This window comes from Clinocottus analis, unplaced genomic scaffold, assembly GCF_023055335.1.
Source record: "Clinocottus analis isolate CAN_PGR_092001 unplaced genomic scaffold, fCliAna1.0.p SCAF_33, whole genome shotgun sequence".
Lineage (NCBI taxonomy): Eukaryota > Metazoa > Chordata > Actinopteri > Perciformes > Cottidae > Clinocottus > Clinocottus analis.
The window spans coordinates 552,757-575,999 of NW_027176076.1; the positions used below are offsets into that span (position 1 = coordinate 552,757).

Below are 23,243 nucleotides of genomic sequence, written 5' to 3' on the forward strand. Positions count from 1 at the left end.
TGCTTCCTTATTAATTTGAGCAAACCACCTGCTAGCTATTATATTATCAAACGAAAATCGTCAAATCAATAATTTGTTGGACTTTCACTAAGCCTCTCCTCCCCCTTACTATACTGTATGTCTCTATTCTTTCATGTATTGTAATTTGCCTAACTGTAAAATCAATTGTTCTGAGGGATCAAAAACAAAGTTGAAAGTTGGAATTACATATCATTGGTTTCAAAATGTGAGATGTCATTAAATTTCAGTAAAACTAGTCTTTTAAAATGCAAATATATTATGCTTTTATCTTTGTTGAGCGAAATAACGTGCCTGAAGCATCCAGACAAAACGTATGTTTAGTGCAAGATATTATGATCACTGGTTTCCACCATCGGCCAGACTTCCGCCTTTACCAGAGACATTATTGATGAGTTTGGCTGTGGACTTGGAGTCATTGTATCGTCTGCGGTCTGCAAGGTACTTCAAGTTCTCCATCACATGACGAATCAGTTTTGCGAAGAAGTTAGATCTCAAAGTAGCTCTCGCTACAGACACTTCCTGAAGTGGTCGTATTATCCTGAGCCAGGGATCGGTACCTGGAAAGTCCACCAATCTGCCATTAAAGCCAAGTTATACAACAACCTGTGAACTAGGTGGTGAAGGGAGAACAGATTCATTTCATGCCCAAGTGGAAACTGACCAAACAACAGCATAAGGTATTAGAAGTTCAGAAACTAAAAACTGCTTTCTATGTTGTGTCCAGAAGATTTTAGGAGTATTAAGCTGCTGTAGTAATCTAAACATAAACCCAATGTTGTATCCATAAATCTATTAGCAATAATATTTTACATTTTTATGGCTTTTCATGCTCTACATTGCTTCCAGAAGTACGTCAATCTTCATGGTGAATTAGGATTTAGCAATTTAGTGTTGTGAATGATATCCTTTCCTTAATCTTAATCTTCCATTCTTCTTTTTTTTTGGTTGATGTCATGTCTGTAAAGGGACTAAATATGTGTTATTACATGTTGGTCAATTCTGGTTCATCTGCAGCAATGTTTATTATTTTTTTAACTTATTCAACTTGAAGGCGCTCCGGGGTTATTAGTATGAATCCAAATTCGAAATGTCCTCAACCTAGTGTGCATATAGATTCTGTTTATTAACAGAGTCAAACTGTACCGCATACAGGGATACTTATGCTCATCCTATACAGCTTATTGGAATGCAATTCTTATTTCGCAACATACCGCGTTGATCCTCACTCCGATAGGGAGACACAGGAATGGGACTCATTAAAGTAAATCCCTCAGCCCGGCTTCAGTCCCAGCAGACTATATGGTCAATCACCCCTTACTACTCTCTTTGATCTGCAGCAGGATGCTTGTGGCACGGAGGAAGGACAGTCGGTCAGTGACGGTGTGCAGCACCACACATCCATCTGGCCTGTTCACATGCTCCCACAGGTTACACCTGCTGCCTCCACTCTGACACAGCAAAAGTGGACATGGAGATCAAATGCATGCAGCACATTAACTGATCTGACTACAGAAGCCATGAAAATATTTTAACGTAAGATGCTTCTTCTCAAACCTACTGCAGAAAGCTATGAAAAACATGATAAAGCAGTTGCTAAGATAAAAAAGAACAGTGCCAAAAGAGAGTCAATTAACTGCAGCTCAGTATGGCAACAGAGTTCTAAGATACTTTTATATGAGACGCTGGCATTTTGGAGCCAATAAAAGTAAAGACCTTGGTGGTAAAGAAAGCTATGTATAGTAAACATATTCTTTTGTTGTAGTATAGTTGCAAATATAAACCTTTAAAGGCTGAGTGATTACTACAGACTACTATTATGAAAACCAAAAACCAAAACATAAATCGGTAACGTTTGGTTTATTTTGTATGATACAGAAGCAAATAACAATTCATAATCTAAACTAATATCACATATCATTTTATGATTAAAACATGTTTTTTCTGCCTGTGAACATAGATCAAATATAATCAAGTTGAAGTGTTTGCCACCAATGGACATCTTTCATGGTATAATGAATCCGCAAAGAAAGAAGTATGAATATGTTTGCTATAAAAAATAGGATATGCTAATAATCAATTGTTAACCAATGAGCATTAATACAAGTGGAGAGTTACACGCAGAGAATGCAAATGCACAAAGCTCTCTTATGAGAGCAAATTAACCCAGCATGGTGCCAGTTTAGTCAAACTATGGAACAATGATTACTTTAATCACTGTGGTGCATGATTGCTTTTAGGTGGAAAACAAACCAATTAATTTAAAGCAGAAGTGAAGATGTTTGTAATGCTACAATCATCCAGCCTGCAAGATAAACACTTAGCGATGGTAAAATGTGCATATCACTGATTTCAAACATATGACACAGGCTGAAAAGAAGGTTTTGTTGACTCACCTTAGATCAATTAACATAATAAGTGTGAGGACAACAGAACACATTGAAACCAATGAGAGCAGTATATGACGTGTCTTTAAAAAAAAAAAAAAAAAAATCTGTGGCATTACTCTCCCGTAACATGTTTAGTGAGGAATCTCACCAGGACATCTTAGGGGAATATGAGAGTAACAAACAGACATATATTTATAATCTGGCATTTGTTCAGAGACTTTATCAAAGGTTTGCATGTTGCTCATGCAAAAAATGCAATGATAAAGTACATTTCAATTATTTAAATATTTTTAACACAACACATTTTTATTGGGTTGTGGGATATATCAAAAATAGTATTTGTAATATATTGCTGATCAAGAAAAACAAATTATGTTACAATTTCAAGAAAGTATGGCGCTGTGGCGCTGTAAATGACGTTTCCTGTTACTTATGATTATTAAGATGTCAGTTGGAAAACAATAAGAAAATACATTTTATTGATACTGATATGTGCATTTATTGTTGAATGTTACATTGAAAAGGAAGGAAGGAATCAGATATTTATTGATTTCAAATGAAGTAACATCCCATATACTGTATAATCACTACTCCTGACAATGACCAATGAGTGCACAGACATTCATTTGTGCAGTATTACTGTTATTGTTAAGTAAAATATATCTTAAGCTGCAGGAAGCAAGTAAAGAATATTTAAAAACAGGAAATGCTCTACAATTGCAGCTATAATAAGAGATAATTTTCTCTCAACAGTGTGGCTCTACGAATAATCATCAATAATAAATTATATGAATACCCAACACTCTTATAAAGCCTGAGATATTTAGATAACAGAGGAATACATAGTTTTGCTGAAACAGGGGAGGAACAGAAAGCTTACACAAACCTAAATTATGGTTACATGTAAAATAAAAACTTCCTTGGATTGTTTCATTATTAAATCCTCTAACAAACCTTAAAATACATGTGTCCCACTGAGCTCTATTACTATATAGCTATAGCACCATCAAGCCCTCACCTTCTGTATCACTCTGGTCAAAAATTCAATTATTCACAGCTGCTTTAAAAAAAAAAGACACTCAGACACACAATAATATCAATAATCAAACCTATGATAATTGCCTGCAATCATTTAATAATTAAAATGCAAAATATAGTAAAATAAAGTTCTATACAGTTACACATGTATAAATATGTTAAGTGCTTACGAATATGATAAATACAGTATTTACCCATATCAAAGTTTCAAAGTGCTGTGTATAATCAGAGCTATGTTCACTTAAAAAAAAGTACAGAAATACACTTAATAAAGCTGCAAAGTGAAATTATTAAACATCCAACTACAGAATCCTCTTTGCACAATACAGTACAACATTGGGTATGTGATTTTATGAGGTCTGAACATAAATAATTAATGTAATTTCCAGTGCATCAGTGGTGATGATACACATGTAACAATTTCAGCCTATATGATGTTTTAAAGCTACAGAAGCCACCTTACAAAACTGTTTGACTGGATGGCAGCTGAACATACATAACATGTATGTTCAGAACATGAATAGATTACAGTATGGAAACACGGCCCGACAGGCTGCGAAATAAAAACAGCATAATTACTCACAAAAAACTGCCTTTCTTTTGTCCATTTTTGCACTTCATGGTTAGAAGTGTTGTCTCCTAGACTTGAGGGAGTGTCTCCTCTTCCTCTTCCTGTGGCACTGCTCTCTCCTCTCTGGCCAGGGGAAACCAGTCCCAGCGGTCCTGTAGGCCTCGTCGTACTCATCGCTGTCAGAGTCCGCCTCCGCTGCAAGGAAAACTCTGTCTGGGAAAACTTCTTTCAGATTGGAGGTGAAAAACACCTCCAGGTTGCGGCCTGCTTGAGCGACCTCGGAGTCAGGCTGTGATCAGAGAGGGAAAGAACTATTAACCTCAGATCAGTGCTGGTGAAGTGCTGACTGGTGATCGTGATTTTTATAGTCTAAATGAGGAATCATTGTGATTATGAGACAAATTGTACATTGAATACACACATACACAATATACATTTTTAACTTACATAATTGAACTTTGCACAGTTGTGGAACATGAGATAGACATCATCAACAAACTGTTCTGTCAAGTTGTAATGTCGAGTATTCCTCTTGTTGAGTTTGGCCCTGATCACAGACAGGTCCATGGGCTTCTTAATGATCTGGTAGTAGTGACGAGCCTGTATGAAAAAGCAAACGCATTTAACACTTTAGTTCCCTGTAACTCATCCCAATGTAATTACCTCATAAGTCTTTCTGCCCTCAAAATGCATGAAATGAATGTTTTATAGATCGCATTATGGATCTTCATATGAAATAGGGCACCACCTATTTGCTTGCTTGAGCAATGCTAGTTCCTGCCTTGGATGAAATATGCTCACAGGCCGATTAAATACAGTTGTGTTTTGTTTTTACTGCACTGGACACAGAAGGGGATCACTTTAAGTATCTATATTAAGGGTAGCCTGTGGGACTTTGCAATGAGGGGGTCCACTTTGCACAAACATCTTTTTAATCAGCGTTACAAATGTTTAACACGTCTTTCACGCCTTACGGAAACATTCAATGGGATTTGGTGAGATAAACTGAATGTGAACATAACTCTGTTTGTTACAGAAAATCTCCACAGGGTAACGTTAAGAAACCTAAACCCTTAAGAATATAGAAACAGTTAAAGTGTGTTTATGTATGCCGACACAAAAAAGAAAAATCTCCATGGGTCTACTATCCTTTTCTGTAACTGGTCTATAAGAGTAAAAGGGTGATCACTCACAAGTGGACTGACGGGCTCATGGAAGGGAGCACTCAGGACGTTGCTGAGGATCAGAAGAGTCAGCCGCTCACATTTCTAAAAACATGACCAAACAAGAAAATAAATTGTCTGGAAGAAGGAAACAAAGTCACAGAAAAAACACCAGCCATCATGACTACGATGCAGCTAATAAAATGGCCTACTCTCTGGTCACAGGCAGGCAGTCCATGTGCCGATGTGCGTTCTCCAGATGTTCTCTGATTCTCACAGTCATACTCAACCTCAGGCTGCATGACGTCTCTGCACAGGCTGCACACCCAGTCACCTCTGTACAGGATAAGAAAGAGCATCAGGTTAACACTGGCGGCTCCAAATAAACACTTTTATGGGAGGTAAGAGAGTAATATTAAATGTACTGGATATATTTCATGTTACAGTAAAAGAAACTTACGAGGGGAAGCTTAGCAGAGATGGGATGTGGCAAGACAAATGAAAAACTTTTGGACAGCGGTCACAGCACAGCAAGTCCCCTCCAATTAGACACACAGCGCAGAAGTCCTCACTCTCCATCTCTGCACTGTCCTGGTCAGGCTGGAGTTCCTCGGTGGCTCTTTGAGCGACAGGGTTTAAAACTACTAGCGGCCTTGGAGCATCGCCAATGTGAGACTCCTCTTCCAAGTCAGAGCGAAGTGGTTGTGGGTCGTCAGTTGTGAGTTCTGGATCAGATTCTACGTCGAGCTCGGACTCCACTGAGCCCTGAGAGTCTGGGGGCTGATCGGATACAATGTCAGAGTCTGTCTCTGCCTGAAAACTGGGATCATTGCCAGGCTGGACGTCTGACAAGGTTTCAGCGTCGCCTGATTCTGCATCAGCGTACAGCACTTGGCCATCCTCTGATCCCGCTGCTGCATCTGATTCTGGGTCTGCATCATATTCAAGACTTGGCTCAGAATCTCCTGTGATATCAGTTTCACTGCAGAGCCGCATCTCTTCCTCAGCTAATGATTCCTCCTCAGCCAGACACTCAAGATCAGCCTCAGATGAAGACTCTGTATTTGGGTGAGAATCTGGTGATGCATCTGAGTATCGCTGGTGGTCTGGATCAGCCTGAGAAACAACGGCTTCCTCTGAAACTGATCTGGGATCAGTATCAGAGTCCAGATCCAGATCAGAGTAACTCTGTGGTACATATTTAGGGTCAGCAGACGGAGGCGTGGATGCTTTACAGGAGCTGATTCTCCCTCGGCAGTCCAACTCTGTGGTGGTCGAGTGTGCGGTCGACTGATTACGGTTCTGTCGTTCTGCATATGATGGAGCTGGGGGTGAGCGAGTGGGCCTCGTGGTCTCAGAGCCTCCAGTTATACCCTGTGCATACGACACATAGGAGAAGAGAAGAGTGGAGAACAGAACAGAAGTTGTCATGTTGTCATATTTTATTATATATTTGCTGAATAAACCGAATTTTAACTTAACTTAATTTCATGTAGACTAGAATCTCTCGTGACTTTGTATTAAGTAAATTAGTATCTATTATTCCAAAACTATCTATCTAAGCCACCTATTCTTATAAACATTATTTATCATATAAAAACAAAGGACCATTAAATATTTTCTGCAATATGACTTGTAACAATCACTCTGGTGTTTTTAGAGGATCACCTTTCCTACACTGTATGCAAAGAAATAAAACATACTTCTGGCGTTGCATCGTGCTTGGCCCTCTGCTGCGGCAGCGCTTCGCTCTTCTCCGTCCCGCTGGCAGGTAAAGGGTCGCTCTGCCGGCGTCCATGTGGGGGCAGTTGAGACACAAGTATTTTGAGACGCTCTAAGCACACCACTGGAACCCTTGGCCTTCCTGCGTCCTTCTGAAAATCTCTGTTACTTTAGAAGTAGAGAAAGAATGATGAAACCATTTTCATGATTTGTGCATGGATAGATGTTTGACTGGACAGCTATTACACACCTGCTGTGGCTGGTTTTTGACAGCCTGCATTTCCCCTCGGTCTCATAATCAATCTCTTTATTTGCACAGGTAAAATAATGATCTGAAGAGAAATATGATGAGCATGTATTCACAAATTTAGTACATGATTTATTTTTTAGGATATGAGAAAGAATTGCATGGTAAGAAAGTTACCCAAGTAGTATTTTCTAGCACCTGATTCTGTCTTATAGCACAGTAGAGGAGACTGGTGGCCTCTGCAGGGCGCCGTATCAGACGAAGTTTCCTTAACAACACAAAGCACCCCATCTGAGGCTCTCCTCTGTTTGGGATCCGTACTGACACACTGAGAACAAAGCAAACATTAGGTATTACTATTTGTAATGTTATATAGTAATTGAACAAAGCAATCGAAGGACATGACTTTTGACATTTTCCCTATTTTCTGACATTTTAAACATAAAAATATTAAACAAACAATCAAAAAATAATAGGCATATTCATTGAAAATAATAGTTTGTTGGAGCCCTTAATCAGAGTAAGTACTTATGACTGTGTTTGAGGGAGGCTATTGCTTTGTAAAACCAGAACTGACATGTACACACGGGTGGCCTCTATCTGACAGCCGAGCTGCACTGATGAGATTTTATCCTGATGAAGGGTTACCTTAGTTGCGGCTCCTGCCTGAAGGCCATGGGTGCATCCTGTGGGCCTTTCAGCACTAGGACTGGTGGAAGGGACTGCCAGTTCTGCCGGGATGCTCTGGGAACGTCTTTCCCTCCTTGTGCACACTAAACTGGGACCGAGCCTGCTGCTCTGCACATCAGATACACACTTGTGGGCTGTCACCGACACCTCCAGGGAAGTGGATCTCTGTTAGAAACACAAACATGCCAAACTGAGCATGTTTTCAAGACGCATCACATGCCCAGATGCCCCTGTTCATGCCATTAACAACAGACAGGAGAGAAAAGGAGTGGGATGTGTGCAGTGGAAACCACCGTGAGTGTCACATAAGCACACACACACAAACACACACAGCAATATGCTTAGCTTAATCCTTACAAACATGGAGAATGGCCCACACAGCTGCATGCATATTACTGTTAGAAGTACAGGCAAAGGACAGGTTTGGTTACAAAGCTAATGTGAATTCAGGGGTGCAGTTAGGCCATTTGATTAAACCAGGACAGAAAATCACTGAAGAACACTCTCTCCTCCTCTATCCTGTTACAATTTAATTAATGCAAGTGTCTTAAAAAGCTCCTTTAAACACTTCAGCTAACGAAAGCAGGACGGCTGACAAATCACAGAGGGTATTTTTTAACACAGCTCGCTTTTCTCTTTTTCGAGTGTATCCACATACATATTCAGGCCACAGCGACACCGCACATGTACTCCTCAGTATCATGCGATTAAAACACTTACCTGATCCTTGCACCTTGGGAGATGTATGCAGGATTTAGAATATGGAGGAAAATAGACTATAATCCTTCTCCATGGAACGATGGCGGGGTGTGCAAATTAATCTCAGAGAGCAAACTAGAACTGAAATTAAACTGGCAGCTCCCTCTATTCCCTTGGCGACTTATTAATGACAGGTTAAGTACATAAATGACGCCCAAGTGGTTTGATGTCGTTTTCAGATTCTGTGTGACTTGAAAATGCAGAATAATAACTTTTGTCTTTATAAACGTGCACCCTGAGACTTTTTGCCGAGGTGATTATGTGGCTGCTCAAACCTTTGACATCAAGTGTGATCAGGATGAACAGTGCTCTCCTGGCTGTGGAACGCATTGCTAAGACCAGCTCGGCTGTCATTGTTGGACCAGCACTTTGTTTTCCCCTCATCCTTTCTTTATGAAAGCAGGAGCACATTTCTGTTGCACCATCTGTTTTCAGGCAAGCTGTCAACTGTGGGAAGCGATCATTCTGGCATTAAAATAAAGCTGTCCTTTAGTTTCAGTCGTTTACAGATAACTAAAACTGACTACCGCCTCAAATTCAAAACAACCCTGAACTTCAACATTTGCAAAATATTCAATAACCACTTCCCATAAGTAAAACATTTTCCTACTGGCTTTTGATGTGACTTAAATGTCACTGCATAATGCTTTTTTTAATTAGGCTTTGTTGCCTTTGTCTTTTGTTCTTTGTGTTTGTCTGAGTGAGTGTTTGAACATCTGTGTTTTATGGGAAATAGGCCTGACTCTGACTGATACATTGTGGGCTTTGAGAGATGTGTATAAACAGTGTGGTGTGGTTTTGTTTGAGGCCATAGAAACTTTGCAGAGCCATGTGTGAAACGAAAAGCCGAAAACTGAGGAGCACAAAATACAACCGCATGCCTAGATGTCATTTCACAGTTGCTGATGTTGATCACAAATAACTATACAAACAAAACTTTTGAACACTCAAATTGGAGGTATCTTTTTTTCACACGTGGTTTTCAGTATTAGTTGAGGGTTATTGTTAGCTTAATCTCTCACCCTGATATCTCTGTGGTCTTTGAGCACCAATGCAGGTCTGTTTCTTTGCAGCTCTTCTCTCGGCTCTGCTGCAGGAGGAACATGGAGCTGCTGCTGCTGCTCTCTCCTGTCCTGCTGCAGCTCCACATCCAGCAGCGCTCGGCTTTCAACTGCTGACATTTTTCCTCGAGCTTCCCCCACAATGCACCTCTCCTCCCAGTTCTCTTCAGTCATCACATCTCTGTCCACGGCTGCGTGGCTGACTCGCTGCTGCAGAGCCGCGCTGGTCGACAGCTTCCTCTGACCTTGGCCTGGCCTGCTACAGTTTGCACTTGGCTGAGTCTGGCTGTCTGGAAGAACTTCTCTCTGGTGTTGGCGATAGAGATACAATTTAGTTTGAGACTCGGGCTGAGAATCAGCAGCTTGTTGCTGGGATGTAGATCCTCGACTACAGTTGAGCTTGACGGGTCCCAAGACAGGTGATGAAGGGGGAAGACATTGTGACGAGTTGTCTGGGTCACAGCAACTCTGAAGCTGCTGGCTCTGGTGCAAGGAGGCAGAGAAAATGGCCGGCTGAACACAGCTGGAGTTATAAAGGCCGGCTTCCAGCTGGCCTTTATTAAGACTGGACCGACTTGGCTGAGAGGGAATGCCATGGACGCAACACATTTGGGGCTCGCAGCAGTTCTGGTACCCACAACCTGGTTCTCGTCCTCTCTGACACAAGGACGGCAGAGCCAAGCGGCTGATGGGCTGAGGGCGGAGAATACTGGCGCAGGCCAAGCCCTGAGGGTAAATGCTGGTTCCCCCTTCGACAGTCAGCTGGCCTGCAGAGAAACAGAGTTAAATGAAGATCTCTGTCCAACCAAAATGTTTAATAGGGCAAGCAAACCTAAAAAAAAAAGCCTTGAGCAAATTCACTGAATCCTATCATGCAAAAATGTCATTTTATTCTAATACATTAACATTTTTTATTTCATTTCATTTTGATTTGCAGTTTCAATCCTATTCTGAACAACGAACATTTAACTGTAATACAACTACTTTTATAAAACCATCTCTCTTCAATAAAATGTATTTTACCTAAAGAGGAAATCTGCTTTGTCCAGTAACTTGCATCCCAATTGAATTTGATCCTGATAGGACTCCAAGAGTCTGAGTGGAGTGACGACTCAAGCAGCTGCTGCATCTGAAGAGAAATCTGACAGGAAAATATATGTTCTTTCAACAAAAAACAGGATGCATTCTGCAAACCCCGCTGCTGTCACTGATATATAAAGTAAAAATATAAAAAATAAAAGGTGTGCGCAAAAGATACCAATTGGGGAAAGAAAAAAATGTTGTAATTAAATGCCCAGACCAAATGGAAATATAATACAAGTCGAAATCCCCCAGTGATGCAACCTGAGTAATTTACTCAGGCTGACTGTTACAAAGCTCTAGAAACCCAGGAGAGACTGTACAACTGCAGTAGTACTGTGACTAATAAACGTTACGCTTATAATGGGTGAAGTTTCCTTTAAAGACAAAGGGGAGAAAAGGAAGCATCAGCAATTAATTACACCTTCCTCATGAGGCTGTGTGTGTTACAATAAGACAGTGGACGTCTGTTGCCTGGGCTGTCGACGTACCAGAGCCCTGCTGAAGAGCACCGGGCCTCTGCAGTGGTGGGTCGTAGCCCAGGTGATAAACTTCTGAACATGGTCCAGCTGGCCACATATCTCTATTGCCCCCTGCAGCTGGTCCTCCAGACGTTGTTGGAAGTCCTCTGAGATTTTCTGTAAAGAAACCCATAAAAGTGCTTCTAGTAATTACTGATAGACAGAGAGCCCTGGCTGGACTGTGGGCTAACTCAATGGCTCTTTTTGTGACAGATGTAGTTCCTGAGATGTTTGCTTAAGCAGCTTTGATAGATTATCAAAGGTCCTCGTTTGGTTGCTTTCAGAACTGATTACATCATGGCAGTTACTGATTCTTTGCATATAGATTCACAGCTGGCTGAATGATAAGAAGGAATGAAAAAGAAAGTAATTACCTCTAGTTGCTCTATTAATAGGTTGGCTCGTTTGTTAAGCTCGTTCATCATAATCATCTTTGCCATTTTAATCTGGTTCTCTGCCTTCCTGTGTGCAATCTTTACTCCATGAAGTCTTCGAAGACAGAAAGGAGGAAATAAATGTGAGAAAAATCCAAATGCAAAAAGAACAGAGCAGCATTTCAGCTGCATATATGCTATATTTCACACTGTTAAATTATTTAGCATTTGTGACAGAAGTTGCTCAGACTTGGGACGATGATCATTGCTCTTCACCAACCTGTCCTCTATCTGCTTAGCATTGTTCTCCACTGCAGACCTCCTCTCATCCACCTGAACCATCAGGCTCTCAAACAGCCACTGTTGATCCTGTAGAGCCTTCCCAATCTGCACCACCCTGCACACGTGAGAGATCACAGCATCCACCACACAGAAAGTTCCCTAATTTATTCCTTGGGCATGACATCACAATTAAAATGGTTTCCCCTGGGGACAAGACATTATGGAGGTGACCTTAGAGGCAGCTACTGTACTGTAACATCACAGAAAACAAAAGCATATGAATACTTAATAGGTATTAGGCGAGCCAAGGGTAGTGTATGCAGATACCGATGATAAAAGTGACAAGGCAGTTCAAAAGAGATGTTGCTCAGAGGAAGTTTTTAACCTGCGGTTACCCCTTCTCTGCGGTGTCCTTGTGCTGTGCATCTGAGGACTGACCTGTGGTTTTTGTGGGTGGACAGGTGACAGCTGCTACAGCACAGAAGGTCACATGACTCACAAAACAGCTCCAAGGGCTCCTGTCTGTGAGAGTGGCACATCAGGAGGGAACAAGGATACGACCCTGGGCCTACAAGACAGACGGAGGGAGGGAGGAGAATTAGCGATTCACACTCACAGCGAGAGGAGGACCATAAGTTATTATATCTTAAAAGCTATCAAATTGATTTATTAGAACAACTTAAAACTTAAAACTTAAAACGTGTTTAATAAAAAGGACAATTGGTTTGGATATCAATATGTATTATAGTTATCTTATGAATGCCTGAAAGGTGAGTGGCATCTCATGCGACAAATGCACTTCAGACATGTTTTCTTTTTTTTTGTAATTAAAAAAATAAAAAGATCGCAACAGAGACATCTTAACTTGGTTTAATGTCAGCGCTTGTTTCCGCCTAATAAAACAAAAACTTTGGTTTTAGTTAATTGTGTGAGGTGGATTTTGTTACCTTTGGATGGACCCAGGTTAGCTGTTTCCCCTGTTTCCTAACATTATGCTAAGCTAAGTTGACTGGCTGCTGGCCTTAGCTTCAGTAAATATCAATGGTCTTATCCAACACTCAGCTAGAAAGGGAGTAGGCATATCTTACAGAATTACATCTTTTTTTTCAGTAGACACAGGTAATACATTTGGCCATAAAATTGTCCAGCATGTATTTTTAGACAGCGTAACTGTTTTGAAAATGGGGAGACACTATATTTCAGTTATATTTTATATGTATTATATCATTTTATACATTTTCCCTTTTTAAAAATGACCACAAAGACCTATAAATGAAAGCCTAATCTTCCAATATGCTCATTACTTATTTGTATTCATGTACAGTATCTTTTAATAGTATAAGCAGTCTGTGGAACTTTAACATAGTGCTACAAGTGGGACGGTGGGTTGCAAAAACGATGAGTATATAAATAAGTATATATATACAAATTTGTATATATTTATATATAATGAAATAAGAATACAATTGCGGGAAATAGGTTGCAAGTTTAATGTTGAGATGCAAGTGAAAAATATTTCAGAGCTGTCCAATTTACCTTGGATCAACCGACCACACGCACACATACTAATACACACTATGTCTCATACATTTCTAAATAGGTCAGCGTAGAAACTGTTGGCCCACAGAAGGTCTATCTAACAATAGCTGGATACGGCTAATGAACACAGCCCTACTGCTCTCTGCTGGCCAGCTAACCTTAGCCAACCCCCTCCTGCCTGCAGATCATCACACCTCTCTGTGGTAAAGAGCCGAGCATCACCTTGTGTGCGTCAACCTGATCTGACTGCCCACATCCTGTCTGTCAGCGCAGTCACATAGCTTTTTCTCACAAGTACACAAAACCAACAGTAACACTTCCACATTACAATAAGGGTGTCCGGGACTTATTCTTTATGATTTGACAACTTGTGTGATGCAGATCTACACAAGCAGCTGGCAACAAAGCCGCCAGGCATACTTGAGGGTCTTTAAATAGCAACACACTAATATTAGCAAAAAAGAAATCATGCGAGCAGTTTAGAATCTGGGCCACTTGTTAAAGAAAGGTGTAATAAAACACAAGGATCTCCAGCAACTATTATCAGCCATCGCCACTGATATGCATTATTCATTGCAATGGTTCCTGCAGAGACATGATTAACAAACAGAGCACCAGAGGAAAAGCAAATAAGCCAAATAAGCTTTGTGGCAACAAAAAGAGAGCGAGGCAGACTGCATTGTCCCAATGATGTTATTCTGGCCTGGAAATGGAGGTAACAAAGTCTTGAAAATGTTCTTGCCTTCTCCAATTGGAGGCGGGGAGCTGGAGTCTCTCTGGAGCAGGTCAGGACACTGGGTGGCACTGGGCCTCTGTTGCTGGTGCAGGTCTGTGTACTGGGAAGTGGTAAGGACTCTCTGATGCTGATGTGCATCTGTGCATTGGTAACACAACCACTTGTTGCAGAGAGTACACAGACTCTGTGCAAGTGTCGGCACTGAGCACTCTGAGCAGCTCTGAAAGGAACACACGAAGAAACACCTTCCTTTGTATTTAAAACATAGAGTGGACATACTCTCTCTCTCACACACACACACACACACACACACACACACACACACACACACACACACACACACACACACACACACACACACACAGATGCCCATGTGATAAAAAGACCGGGTGGCATATGTCAGAAACATTTGTGGTGCCGCTTTGCTTCGGGCTAAATCACACCTCCAAGAGTTGTTATCTGTTTTCGTACTAGCAAATGTCTCAGAGACTTTCAGAGGAACGTAAGTGAAATATAACTTGTGCTAGAGCATCGTTTGAGTATCTTTAAACATTTATTTAATTTTTCAACCATGAACAATTAAACATTATGATGTTATAAACATTATAAACTTTAAAAATGAACGACATAAAAATGTATTAAAATAAGGGTACTATTATAAAACTCCTTAGTCCCTTGTGTTTCAGATATGAGCTAAATAAAAGAGCATGCTTGATGTCTAAGGAAATCGAGTAAGCTGATGCACAGTGCAGCCTGCTAGTTTATGCTTTATTGATCACTGTGGGGAGGTTTATCTTCTGTAGTTGAACCTTCTTACCAATTTACGAGCGATGAAAAACACCTCTGGACCAAATCCAGACTGGGGGATCCCTAATATTTAACATGTCTCTTAGCGTGGAGCGAGAGCACCACCAACATAGGAAGCATGTCAACTCGAAACAGAAAGGCCCGAAAGGGGTTCAATCACACGATCAACAGTGCGAACTCAGAAACTACTGCATAAAAATAAACAGCCTCCAGCTGTGTCAAAATCAAGATAGAAAACAATGCTGAAACAAACATCTTACCTTCTCCATTTCAGTGCTTTGAGAGTGGAGCTGTTGCCTTCTCAGCGGGAGCGAGAGGAGAGCAGAGGGAGCAGTCTGACGCCTCGGCAGCAGAAGTACTGAGTCTTCTACCTGAGGCAGGAAGCAGCACGCATAGAGAGGTGGCCCCAGAGGAGACGGCTTACATGACAGCCTCACTGTGCTCTCTCCTCCCCCAGTTCATCCAAGTGTAGGACCCCCTTACTGCTGCGGAGGAGAGTACCACAGTCAAATTCATCGCTCTGCATGGTGGTGCAGCCACCAAAAAAGAGAGAAAATCTAATCCGTTTTCTTAAATAAGCCTGTGCATAATAATGGGGAATTAGGGAGATAAGATAATTATTTTTTGTAGGGCAAAATATCCCCGGAAGCCCTTTCCAAAATGGAGGAAGGAAGACCAAGTGACCTACAATAAGAGAGGGAGGGAGAATGTGTACTGTAAGCAACTTTTAGTTTGTTGGAGCAGGCAGTGTGAGGCAGGAGCAGGCGATGTTCGGCTCAGGTTGAGTCGGAGTATGTGGGGCTGAGCTAGGATAGGGCGGCTGTGGCCTTCTTCTCTTTGTCAGCAACGAGGAGAGAACAGCTCCCAAGGGAGCTACACGCTAACGTAGCACACCGAAACCGGGTCAGGCTCTGATAAGCTCCAGATGGGACCAGGGTACCCTCCTGCAATTCCCTCCAACACTGTGAAATCAATTAAGATTTTAACTCAACATGTCAGAGAAAATGAACAGAGCAAACTCTGAGAAGAAAGAAAAGGAACCAACTGTAGACAACGATGACGGACCCTGCATTTGCAAAAGAAAATAAGAAAGTTGGTCTACACTGTGGTGTAGTGGTTATCACTGTCATCTCGCACCAAGAAAGGCTTGAGTTCGACCTCCGGTCCCAAGGTCCTTCTGTGTGGAGTTTGCACGTTCTCCCTGTGGCTGCGTGGGTTCCCTCCAGGTTCTCCGGCTCCTTCCCACAGTCCAAAATGCAGCTTAGATTAATTGGACTTTAAATTGCCCGTAGGTGTGAATGTGAGCGTGAATGGTTGTCTGCCTCTAGCCCTGTGATAAACTAGCAACCTGTCCAGCTGAACCCTGCCCTCGCCCAATGTCAGCTGAGATCGGCTCCGGCGCCTCTGGGACACTAAAATGGGATAAGTGGTTTGGATAATAGACTAGAGTATAAAAGTTGAAAAAGTGAACCAGGGACCAGCATGCTGCTGAAAGCAATACAAACCTAAAACAAACACTCGCCATCAAATATATCCCAGTGTCAAATCGCTGAGACATCTCAAGCTGTGAGCAAGTCTGCCTAACGACAGCCCCTGCAGCCTGACCTACAAATCTGACAACTTTCTCATCCTTGGGTGCTTCAGTGGGGAGCTCAGAACAATCTCATTCCCCATTCTGCGCTCAAAGACCCAATTTGAAACACAATTAGTCTATATTACACCCTGCCTCTTGTTCACTCAGGTCTGTAGCTTTTTCAAACTGTGCACCTTCTTTCTCTGAACCTTCACTGCATTTATCTTTTCCTCTCTGCCCTGTTAAGTAAAGCGGCACTATACGAATGCCATCTCGAGGGATGTCTCAATAATAGAAACCTGCACAGTGATCCCTCCCTTGAAAGCACCCCTATGTAACATCTATTAACACTGGAGTGATGAGATCACAGAGAAAGCAGGATTAACTCTAAAGTTGTTAGGTTATTAAACATTTTTTTTGCCCCATAATGCCTCATACATTGTATAGTGTAGCTTTTAAAATGTTTCACTACAGATGTCCCTCTGATTTGCAGCAACTATCCAGTTTGTGATACGGTGTCATACTCTTAAATATCACGGTAAAACGAGAAATCCCTGTGTCAATTGAAATTACGGGGAAACTAGACCATTAAGTATGAGCAGACCACCATAACGGTGTGATGCATTACTCGCTGTATATAAAGCTGTGGGAATTTGGGATTTGTCTTATGGTTTGTCACACGTCAAGCTGCCTGTATCTGTTCGTGGACGCGTCACTGTGACAGCACTTTATTAACGCGGCTTTGCTTAATAACAACCAGCCTGTCAATCAAGCTGCAGAGCGGCTGCCCCCGCACCCTCAGCCTGCCTCTGCATTAGCAGCATAACCTCCAGCGCATCACTGAGCGTGATATTACTCTGTATTGTTTGTACCACGGCATCATGGTGCAGTCCACAACAAAACAGGAGGGCAGCTCGCGAACATAAAGTCAATGCGCGGATAGTAGTTTTGATGCACGCAGCAAACTGTGTCTGGGAACAAATTCATTCCGCTCGTGAAGTGCGTAGCTCGTGCAGAGCATCATGTCAGGTAAACATCAGGGTGAGCGCGCGCGAGGCTGTCAGAGAGTGAACGAGACTGTCTGCCAAGCAACTCAACTTCTGTCGGCCTGTCGGTCGTGTCGTTACGCCGCTGTGTGTCTGTCCTGAGTGCGAGAGTGTTTTTTTCTTTTACCTTGACCTGCGCATCTCCGAGTGCAAGTCCCTCCATCGGATGTCGCTCTTCACACCGGTCACAATTTTTTGGAGACATCCAAGTCTCGCAGTTAATCGTGAGATTTTATATTCGCTCTCATGCAATACTTCTGACGTTTCTCAAAGCTGTAGTGTAACACTTGGTGAGGAGACTGGGTTATTTTGGGAGAGTTTGTGAGAATGATGTCGTGGAAACATCACTGCGGCAACGGGACAGAGGAAGTATTCACATCCTATTGTTTTGTATATGTAAGTTAACTGTACAGTCAAAATGAGTCATTGTAAGCAGTGGTGGAATGCAACTAAGTCTATTTTGACATCTACTACTCTTCTACATTTGTTTGACACTATTCATTAGTTACATGTATTTGTTTACACAGAATAGTATTATGCTCAGTAATAATATAACATTGTGTGAAAGAAGCCATTCTGGATAGTGAGTACCAATACTTTTGATTCAGGACTTTTACTTGTAGCAGGATGTTGATAGTACATGTTAGTACTTCTTCCACTACTGATTCAAAACTGCGCATTAGAAATTGTAACTGAGTAATCATACATAAGGATTATTTGCAGTATTCATGCAACTGTACCTATCTATTACATTTTTGCTGCATGAACAATTTTTAGCATTTAAAGATGGAAGATCAGCTGAATATACTGTTTGGTAGTTTAAAGTATTCAAGTAAGGTAGCTAATCATTGTTCATTATAGTTAGTGTACTTAGTTACCTTCAGTCACTGCAGCTCAAATTAGACATACATATAACTTAAAGCTGACGCTTAACAAAATCTTCTCAATAAGATCTGTCATATTTCATTATTGCCCTAAAACAAATATGATAAACAACAAAAAGGTTATGAATTTCATAGAATAAATATTAAATATCAAATGATATCATATCACAGGATCATTAAATTAGTGTGGAGGAAAAAGTCAACTTTCCTGAGTTAAAGAACCAAATATAACCATGTAAAACTACAGCAGTTTACAGCAAATCCAACATTTCTTTAGGTACAACAAAGCATTAGTAGTAAATTAAACTAGCATCACTCCAATTAAAAGTCCTCTTCAAGATGTTATATCATTGATGCATTAACTGAAATTAATCTAGCCTCACCATTAAATACACTGTACTGCTGTGGTGCAACACGTCTATGGTTTGTATGTAAACAAAATCTCCTTTTGAAATGTAGAAAAGGTGAAATTAATGTTTCACAAAAGAAAAATACAGTACTACTGCCTTGAAATTTGACATAACTAATGTACGCTAAGAAAGGGATGAAAGGTGTTTAGTTCACCCTAACCCTAACCCAGTTAATTTCCATTAAATGTCACTCTTAATTGCTATAAAGGACACGTGCAGAAAAAAGGTAAATGGCGGCTGGAATCAACAGCACGCCTCTCAGTTAGGAGAGCTAATAACAGCACGTCAGTGACAGCCAGCAGAGTGATGTGCAGCGACGTAATAAGGTTACCGGCAGCATGTGGTAGCTGGTGCTAGACTAACTGGGCCTTTTGGGATACTACCAGCTTCTCCTAATGCATAGCTTTGGGGGAAGCTGTCATTGAGATGTCGGATATAAAAAGAGGCAATTTTTATTTCATCTGGCAAACTGAATTACATAGTTCCGGGTTTGTGCAAGTGATGTCTATATGCTTTCGGTCTTGTTTTGTGAGTAATAAAGGCTGTTGAGTACATCTGTAATGTTGGTTTTGATAAGTGCGCTTTTTGGCTGACAAGTGTGAGTAAGAAAAATACGAACAAATCTCTGCTGAGTAAAAAATCATAGTTTGACTCTTAAGTAATAGTTAACAACACAAATATCTAACATGTATATTAGTAAACTCAATACTGTGCACTTTGAAGCATTTTAACATTTCTTTAATAAAAGATTGCAAAAGACTCTATGAAGAGTTACAATCATTTTCTTCATTGTCTTGATGCATGTACAGTTTTTGAATAGGTTCTACACTCCTTAAACAGAGGACAACACTGTGGTGAAAAAAATGCAAAATGAAAACATATGAACTGTACATTTATGCCCATGACAGGTCTCATACACTCACACAATCTGACAACACTCTTCACAAGCACACCCGGACATCAGTGGTTACTCTACGGCTCACTCGCTGTGTACCGTCCTACTATCGCTATCTCATAGGGGACTTTAAACATACACTGAAGAGTATGACATCCAGCTTACAGTGAAATAATATGTACATGTTTATTTTTAAAAAAACATAATAAAAAGGTGAGAATCATCATAATGCAGAGATTTGAACATCAGGTCTTCAGTTTGTTGAATGACTGAAAACAGGAGGAGGATTATCCCTCAGTTCTTTTTGTGGAGAAACTTCATTTTACTTCCTGAAAACAGTTAAAAAAATGTCATTAAAATAAGTAAAATACATCAAAATCTGAGAAGTTCAATTTTATTCATGTTATTAAACTGTATTTGGGTATTAAACCGTGAGGTTTGGTCTGATTGAACCACGAGGCATCCGTCTACAATCTAAGTAGAAATCTGAATATCGGCTGAAGTGTGTGGATTCCAGATATACATTTTTTAATATCCCCTCCAGACATGTTTAAAGACATTAAAAATACTCTGGATAAACACACAACATCCTGCTTTCATGAAATATTACAAGCCTTAAATGAGAATTTCAGGTTGGCAAAGGTAAATTTTCTCCCTTCAGCAGGAGAACGTTTAAACAGCCTTCTGGTGTCAGATTCTGCATAGTGAAGCTCAAACATCCAGGTGAATTGACCCCAAACAAAACACATGCTTAACCTTATTATGAACCTTCTTTCTTGATTATTACATAATGCAATAATAATAATAGTAAAACTGATGAGTTCACATCAGGACAGAGCAAATAAGTAGCAGCAATTAAAAGTTGGAAAACTGTGATCGAATCTTGTAGTGTGAGTGTTTTCAACAAAGCTAAAAAGAAAATACAAGAGCAGCCTGTTTTAAAACAGTTTGAGAAAAAAAACGAGTCTAGCCTTGTGTGTCTGCTGTGGGACTCACCAAGGCCTTTCAGAAACTTGTTGACTCCACTTTGCTCTGTGTCTGGCAGCTCCTCCAGATACTGATCCACCCTTTGCTCAAACAAACCTGCCAATGGGACAAAACACGAGATACAAAAAAAGAAAAAGAATAAAACATCTCATATTGCAGGAAGTTACAATTATTTTGTCTGCCAAGGAGCAGAGAAAACATGCTTATGATCACTTTTAGCCACTAGAGATCAGTATTACTGCAGTGTGCTCTCCTGCACAGTTAGTATTATAGATCGCACAGGGTTGGAAATCCTTAGAGAAATGTGTACAGACATGGAAACAACTGACACTCAGGGATCGAACAGTTTACCTTTAGCCCGGGTCTTCCTCAGCTCCCGATCCTGAATGAACCCAGTGAACATCTGAGACTCCATGAAGACACCCAGGAAACGACGGATGCTTTTAGACGCCACAGACTTACGGAAGGCCTCTCTTTGGAAAATGCGCTCTCCACGCTCATTTTGAGTGATAAACAGGGAGTAGTGGCCGATGGTCTCCAGAAAAAAGCGGATGAAGGCCTCTGACACCAGGCTGTTTAAGGAGTTATACTCTGTGGACACAAAGGAAAATGGATTAATCTGAAATCTGAAGCTGAAAAGGTCAAGTTTATTTGTCTTCTCAATACTGTGAAACTTATGCACGCTTCAATGTTGTTTTGCCACCATTTACTTATAGAACAATAAGATGTGAAGGACACATGAAAAAAGGAAGCGTGATTTGGCACTAGTCAGCTTGACACGTCCCTCTCATAATCAGAAAAAAATATTTTCTCATCTCTAAGCTGAGCTTTAGTGACTCACTGTGATGAGGAGTCTGGACTGAAGACGTCAGAGTTTCACAGAGACTGTTCTCTGATTAACAAGGGATCTGTCCTGGTAAGAAGTTATGATTTGTGACTCATTTACCTTCATCTGACTCGCTGTCAGAGTCCTGACTGATGATGTCATTCCTCTGCTCCAGCGCTTGTTCAAGAGCCGCCTGAAGTTTCCGTGGCAACAGCGAGGCCTCATCGTCCATCTATAAACAACCAAAACACGGCAGTCAGTGATAAACAACGATGTTTGGAGAATACGTTTCAAAGACTGAGACTTACAACAGAGAACCACGTGTTTTACAACCCTGTCTAAAGCGAGACCCTGTACCGTTTGAAAGAAGACAAAACACAAGAGTTGACGCGATGAGAAACAGAAAAGCCCACTCAATCCACTCAAAACATTCAGGAACTCTGAGGCTTCAGCCTTACATGGTCTAATACGACCAGTGGCGTACAATGATTAATGTTTGATAGCTTCAGTCAATGACGTTAGATACTTATTGCTGCTGTGTAACATCCTTCACTGAGACAGACTGTTTGCTTCTGTTACGCAACATTTTAACATGTCACAGATTAACATTTAAATGGTTTAATCACTAAATAAAAAATAGAGTCAAACACACATGTTTCACCAGGAGATTTTTTTTAAGCTTGAGGTTTTTTGTTTTCCTGCATTTTGCCTCTATTACATAGAGGGATGAAAGGCATGAAAATGTCCTGAGGATATTGCAAAAATGACTCACTTTAAGTTCAGTTTTTTCTTTTCATAGACTAACCTGTCGAATGAATCGGTCAGTTCCCAGGTCGACCATTAAAGCCTGAAAAAAGGAACAGGAAATATTATTCTTCAGAATTAATTAAAACATTTGTTTTATCTCCGAAAAGAACTGCTTATTCCACCGGCTATGGAAATGTGTATTTTCTCTCTGGAAAAATAGAATCTTGAAAACAAATAACCATCACATTCGAAAATCAGATATAAAATATATATATATTTTCTTTTCTTTGAAGTTATCTCATGAGTATATCAGCCACAGGAAAAGGGATGTAAACAGACAGTAGATCGTTCACAGGTCTGTCTTTTCACATAAATCACCTCTACATATGTAATGATGTAATAAGACTAGAGGCAGAGGAGGTCAAACAGATGCAGTAACAGTGAGACAATTTATAATGAAGTTGCTCCAAATCTGTATTGTTAATGTATCAGCCCAGACAATAATATCCACTATTATAATAAGTAGGCTTCAATCAGAAAACAGAGAGATAGAGACAGAACATCAATCAGGGACATCTGAAGAATTTAGGAGGCATTAGCCTGAAATGTACAAGTCTGGGGAAAAAAACTACCCAGAGGTAGATAGACAGCTACAACTGCAGATAGGGTGCACTCACCTCTTCCACAGGCAACTCCTTGAGCTTGGGCAAAGAGCTGGACAGCAGCCCCACCAGGAAGGGAGTGGGACAGCAAACAATATCCAACATGGACCCCGGCAGCACGGGGATGAAGGTGTGTTGCCAGGAGAACGGGTAGAGGAGCGCCACCACTGCATGCATGCAACTGGACAGGGTACTGATGATGGGAGACAACAAAA

The 23,243-nt window shown here is 40.9% G+C and overlaps 3 protein-coding genes across 6 annotated transcripts in view; all 3 read right to left on the minus strand.

Annotated features, from left to right (window-relative positions):
• Positions 1 to 357: 357 nt before the first annotated feature.
• On the minus strand, positions 358 to 2,564 carry rerglb (RERG/RAS-like b). The gene is given in 6 exon segments (XM_068595972.1): positions 358 to 508; positions 510 to 578; positions 1,333 to 1,469; positions 1,967 to 2,019; positions 2,022 to 2,068; positions 2,557 to 2,564. Coding segments are annotated over 6 exon segments (465 nt in total).
• Positions 2,565 to 2,899: 335 nt separating this feature from the next.
• trim66 (tripartite motif containing 66) lies at positions 2,900 to 17,793 on the minus strand. Of its 3 annotated transcripts, none has more exons than XM_068596054.1 (18): positions 17,745 to 17,793; positions 15,259 to 15,483; positions 14,198 to 14,411; positions 12,355 to 12,484; positions 11,915 to 12,031; positions 11,635 to 11,749; positions 11,231 to 11,377; positions 10,683 to 10,800; positions 9,621 to 10,426; positions 7,798 to 8,004; positions 7,348 to 7,477; positions 7,153 to 7,234; positions 6,884 to 7,070; positions 5,641 to 6,554; positions 5,393 to 5,516; positions 5,211 to 5,285; positions 4,465 to 4,617; positions 2,900 to 4,306 (listed from the first exon to the last, which is right to left on the minus strand). In XM_068596054.1, exons 2-18 carry the CDS (start codon positions 15,265 to 15,267, stop codon positions 4,070 to 4,072), a joined length of 3,765 nt encoding a protein of 1,254 aa, XP_068452155.1. In that variant the 5' UTR covers positions 15,268 to 15,483; positions 17,745 to 17,793; the 3' UTR covers positions 2,900 to 4,069. The 3 variants fall into 3 exon arrangements, with proteins under 3 accessions (XP_068452155.1, XP_068452156.1, XP_068452154.1); XM_068596055.1 differs by having other exon boundaries at positions 15,259 to 15,480; positions 17,745 to 17,778; XM_068596053.1 differs by having other exon boundaries at positions 15,259 to 17,784.
• A 1,834-nt stretch (positions 17,794 to 19,627) lies between these two features.
• The window catches only part of dennd2b (DENN domain containing 2B), a 41,557-nt gene continuing 37,941 nt past the window's right edge, over positions 19,628 to 23,243 (minus strand). For both annotated transcript variants that reach the window (XM_068596044.1, XM_068596043.1), the window contains exons 15-20: positions 23,044 to 23,221; positions 22,425 to 22,466; positions 21,740 to 21,851; positions 21,145 to 21,384; positions 20,803 to 20,889; positions 19,628 to 20,135 (exon numbers count right to left, since the gene is read on the minus strand). In XM_068596044.1, the coding sequence (XP_068452145.1) occupies positions 20,101 to 20,135; positions 20,803 to 20,889; positions 21,145 to 21,384; positions 21,740 to 21,851; positions 22,425 to 22,466; positions 23,044 to 23,221 (694 nt within the window). In that variant the 3' untranslated portion in view covers positions 19,628 to 20,100. The remainder of the gene's footprint in view (positions 20,136 to 20,802; positions 20,890 to 21,144; positions 21,385 to 21,739; positions 21,852 to 22,424; positions 22,467 to 23,043; positions 23,222 to 23,243) is intronic.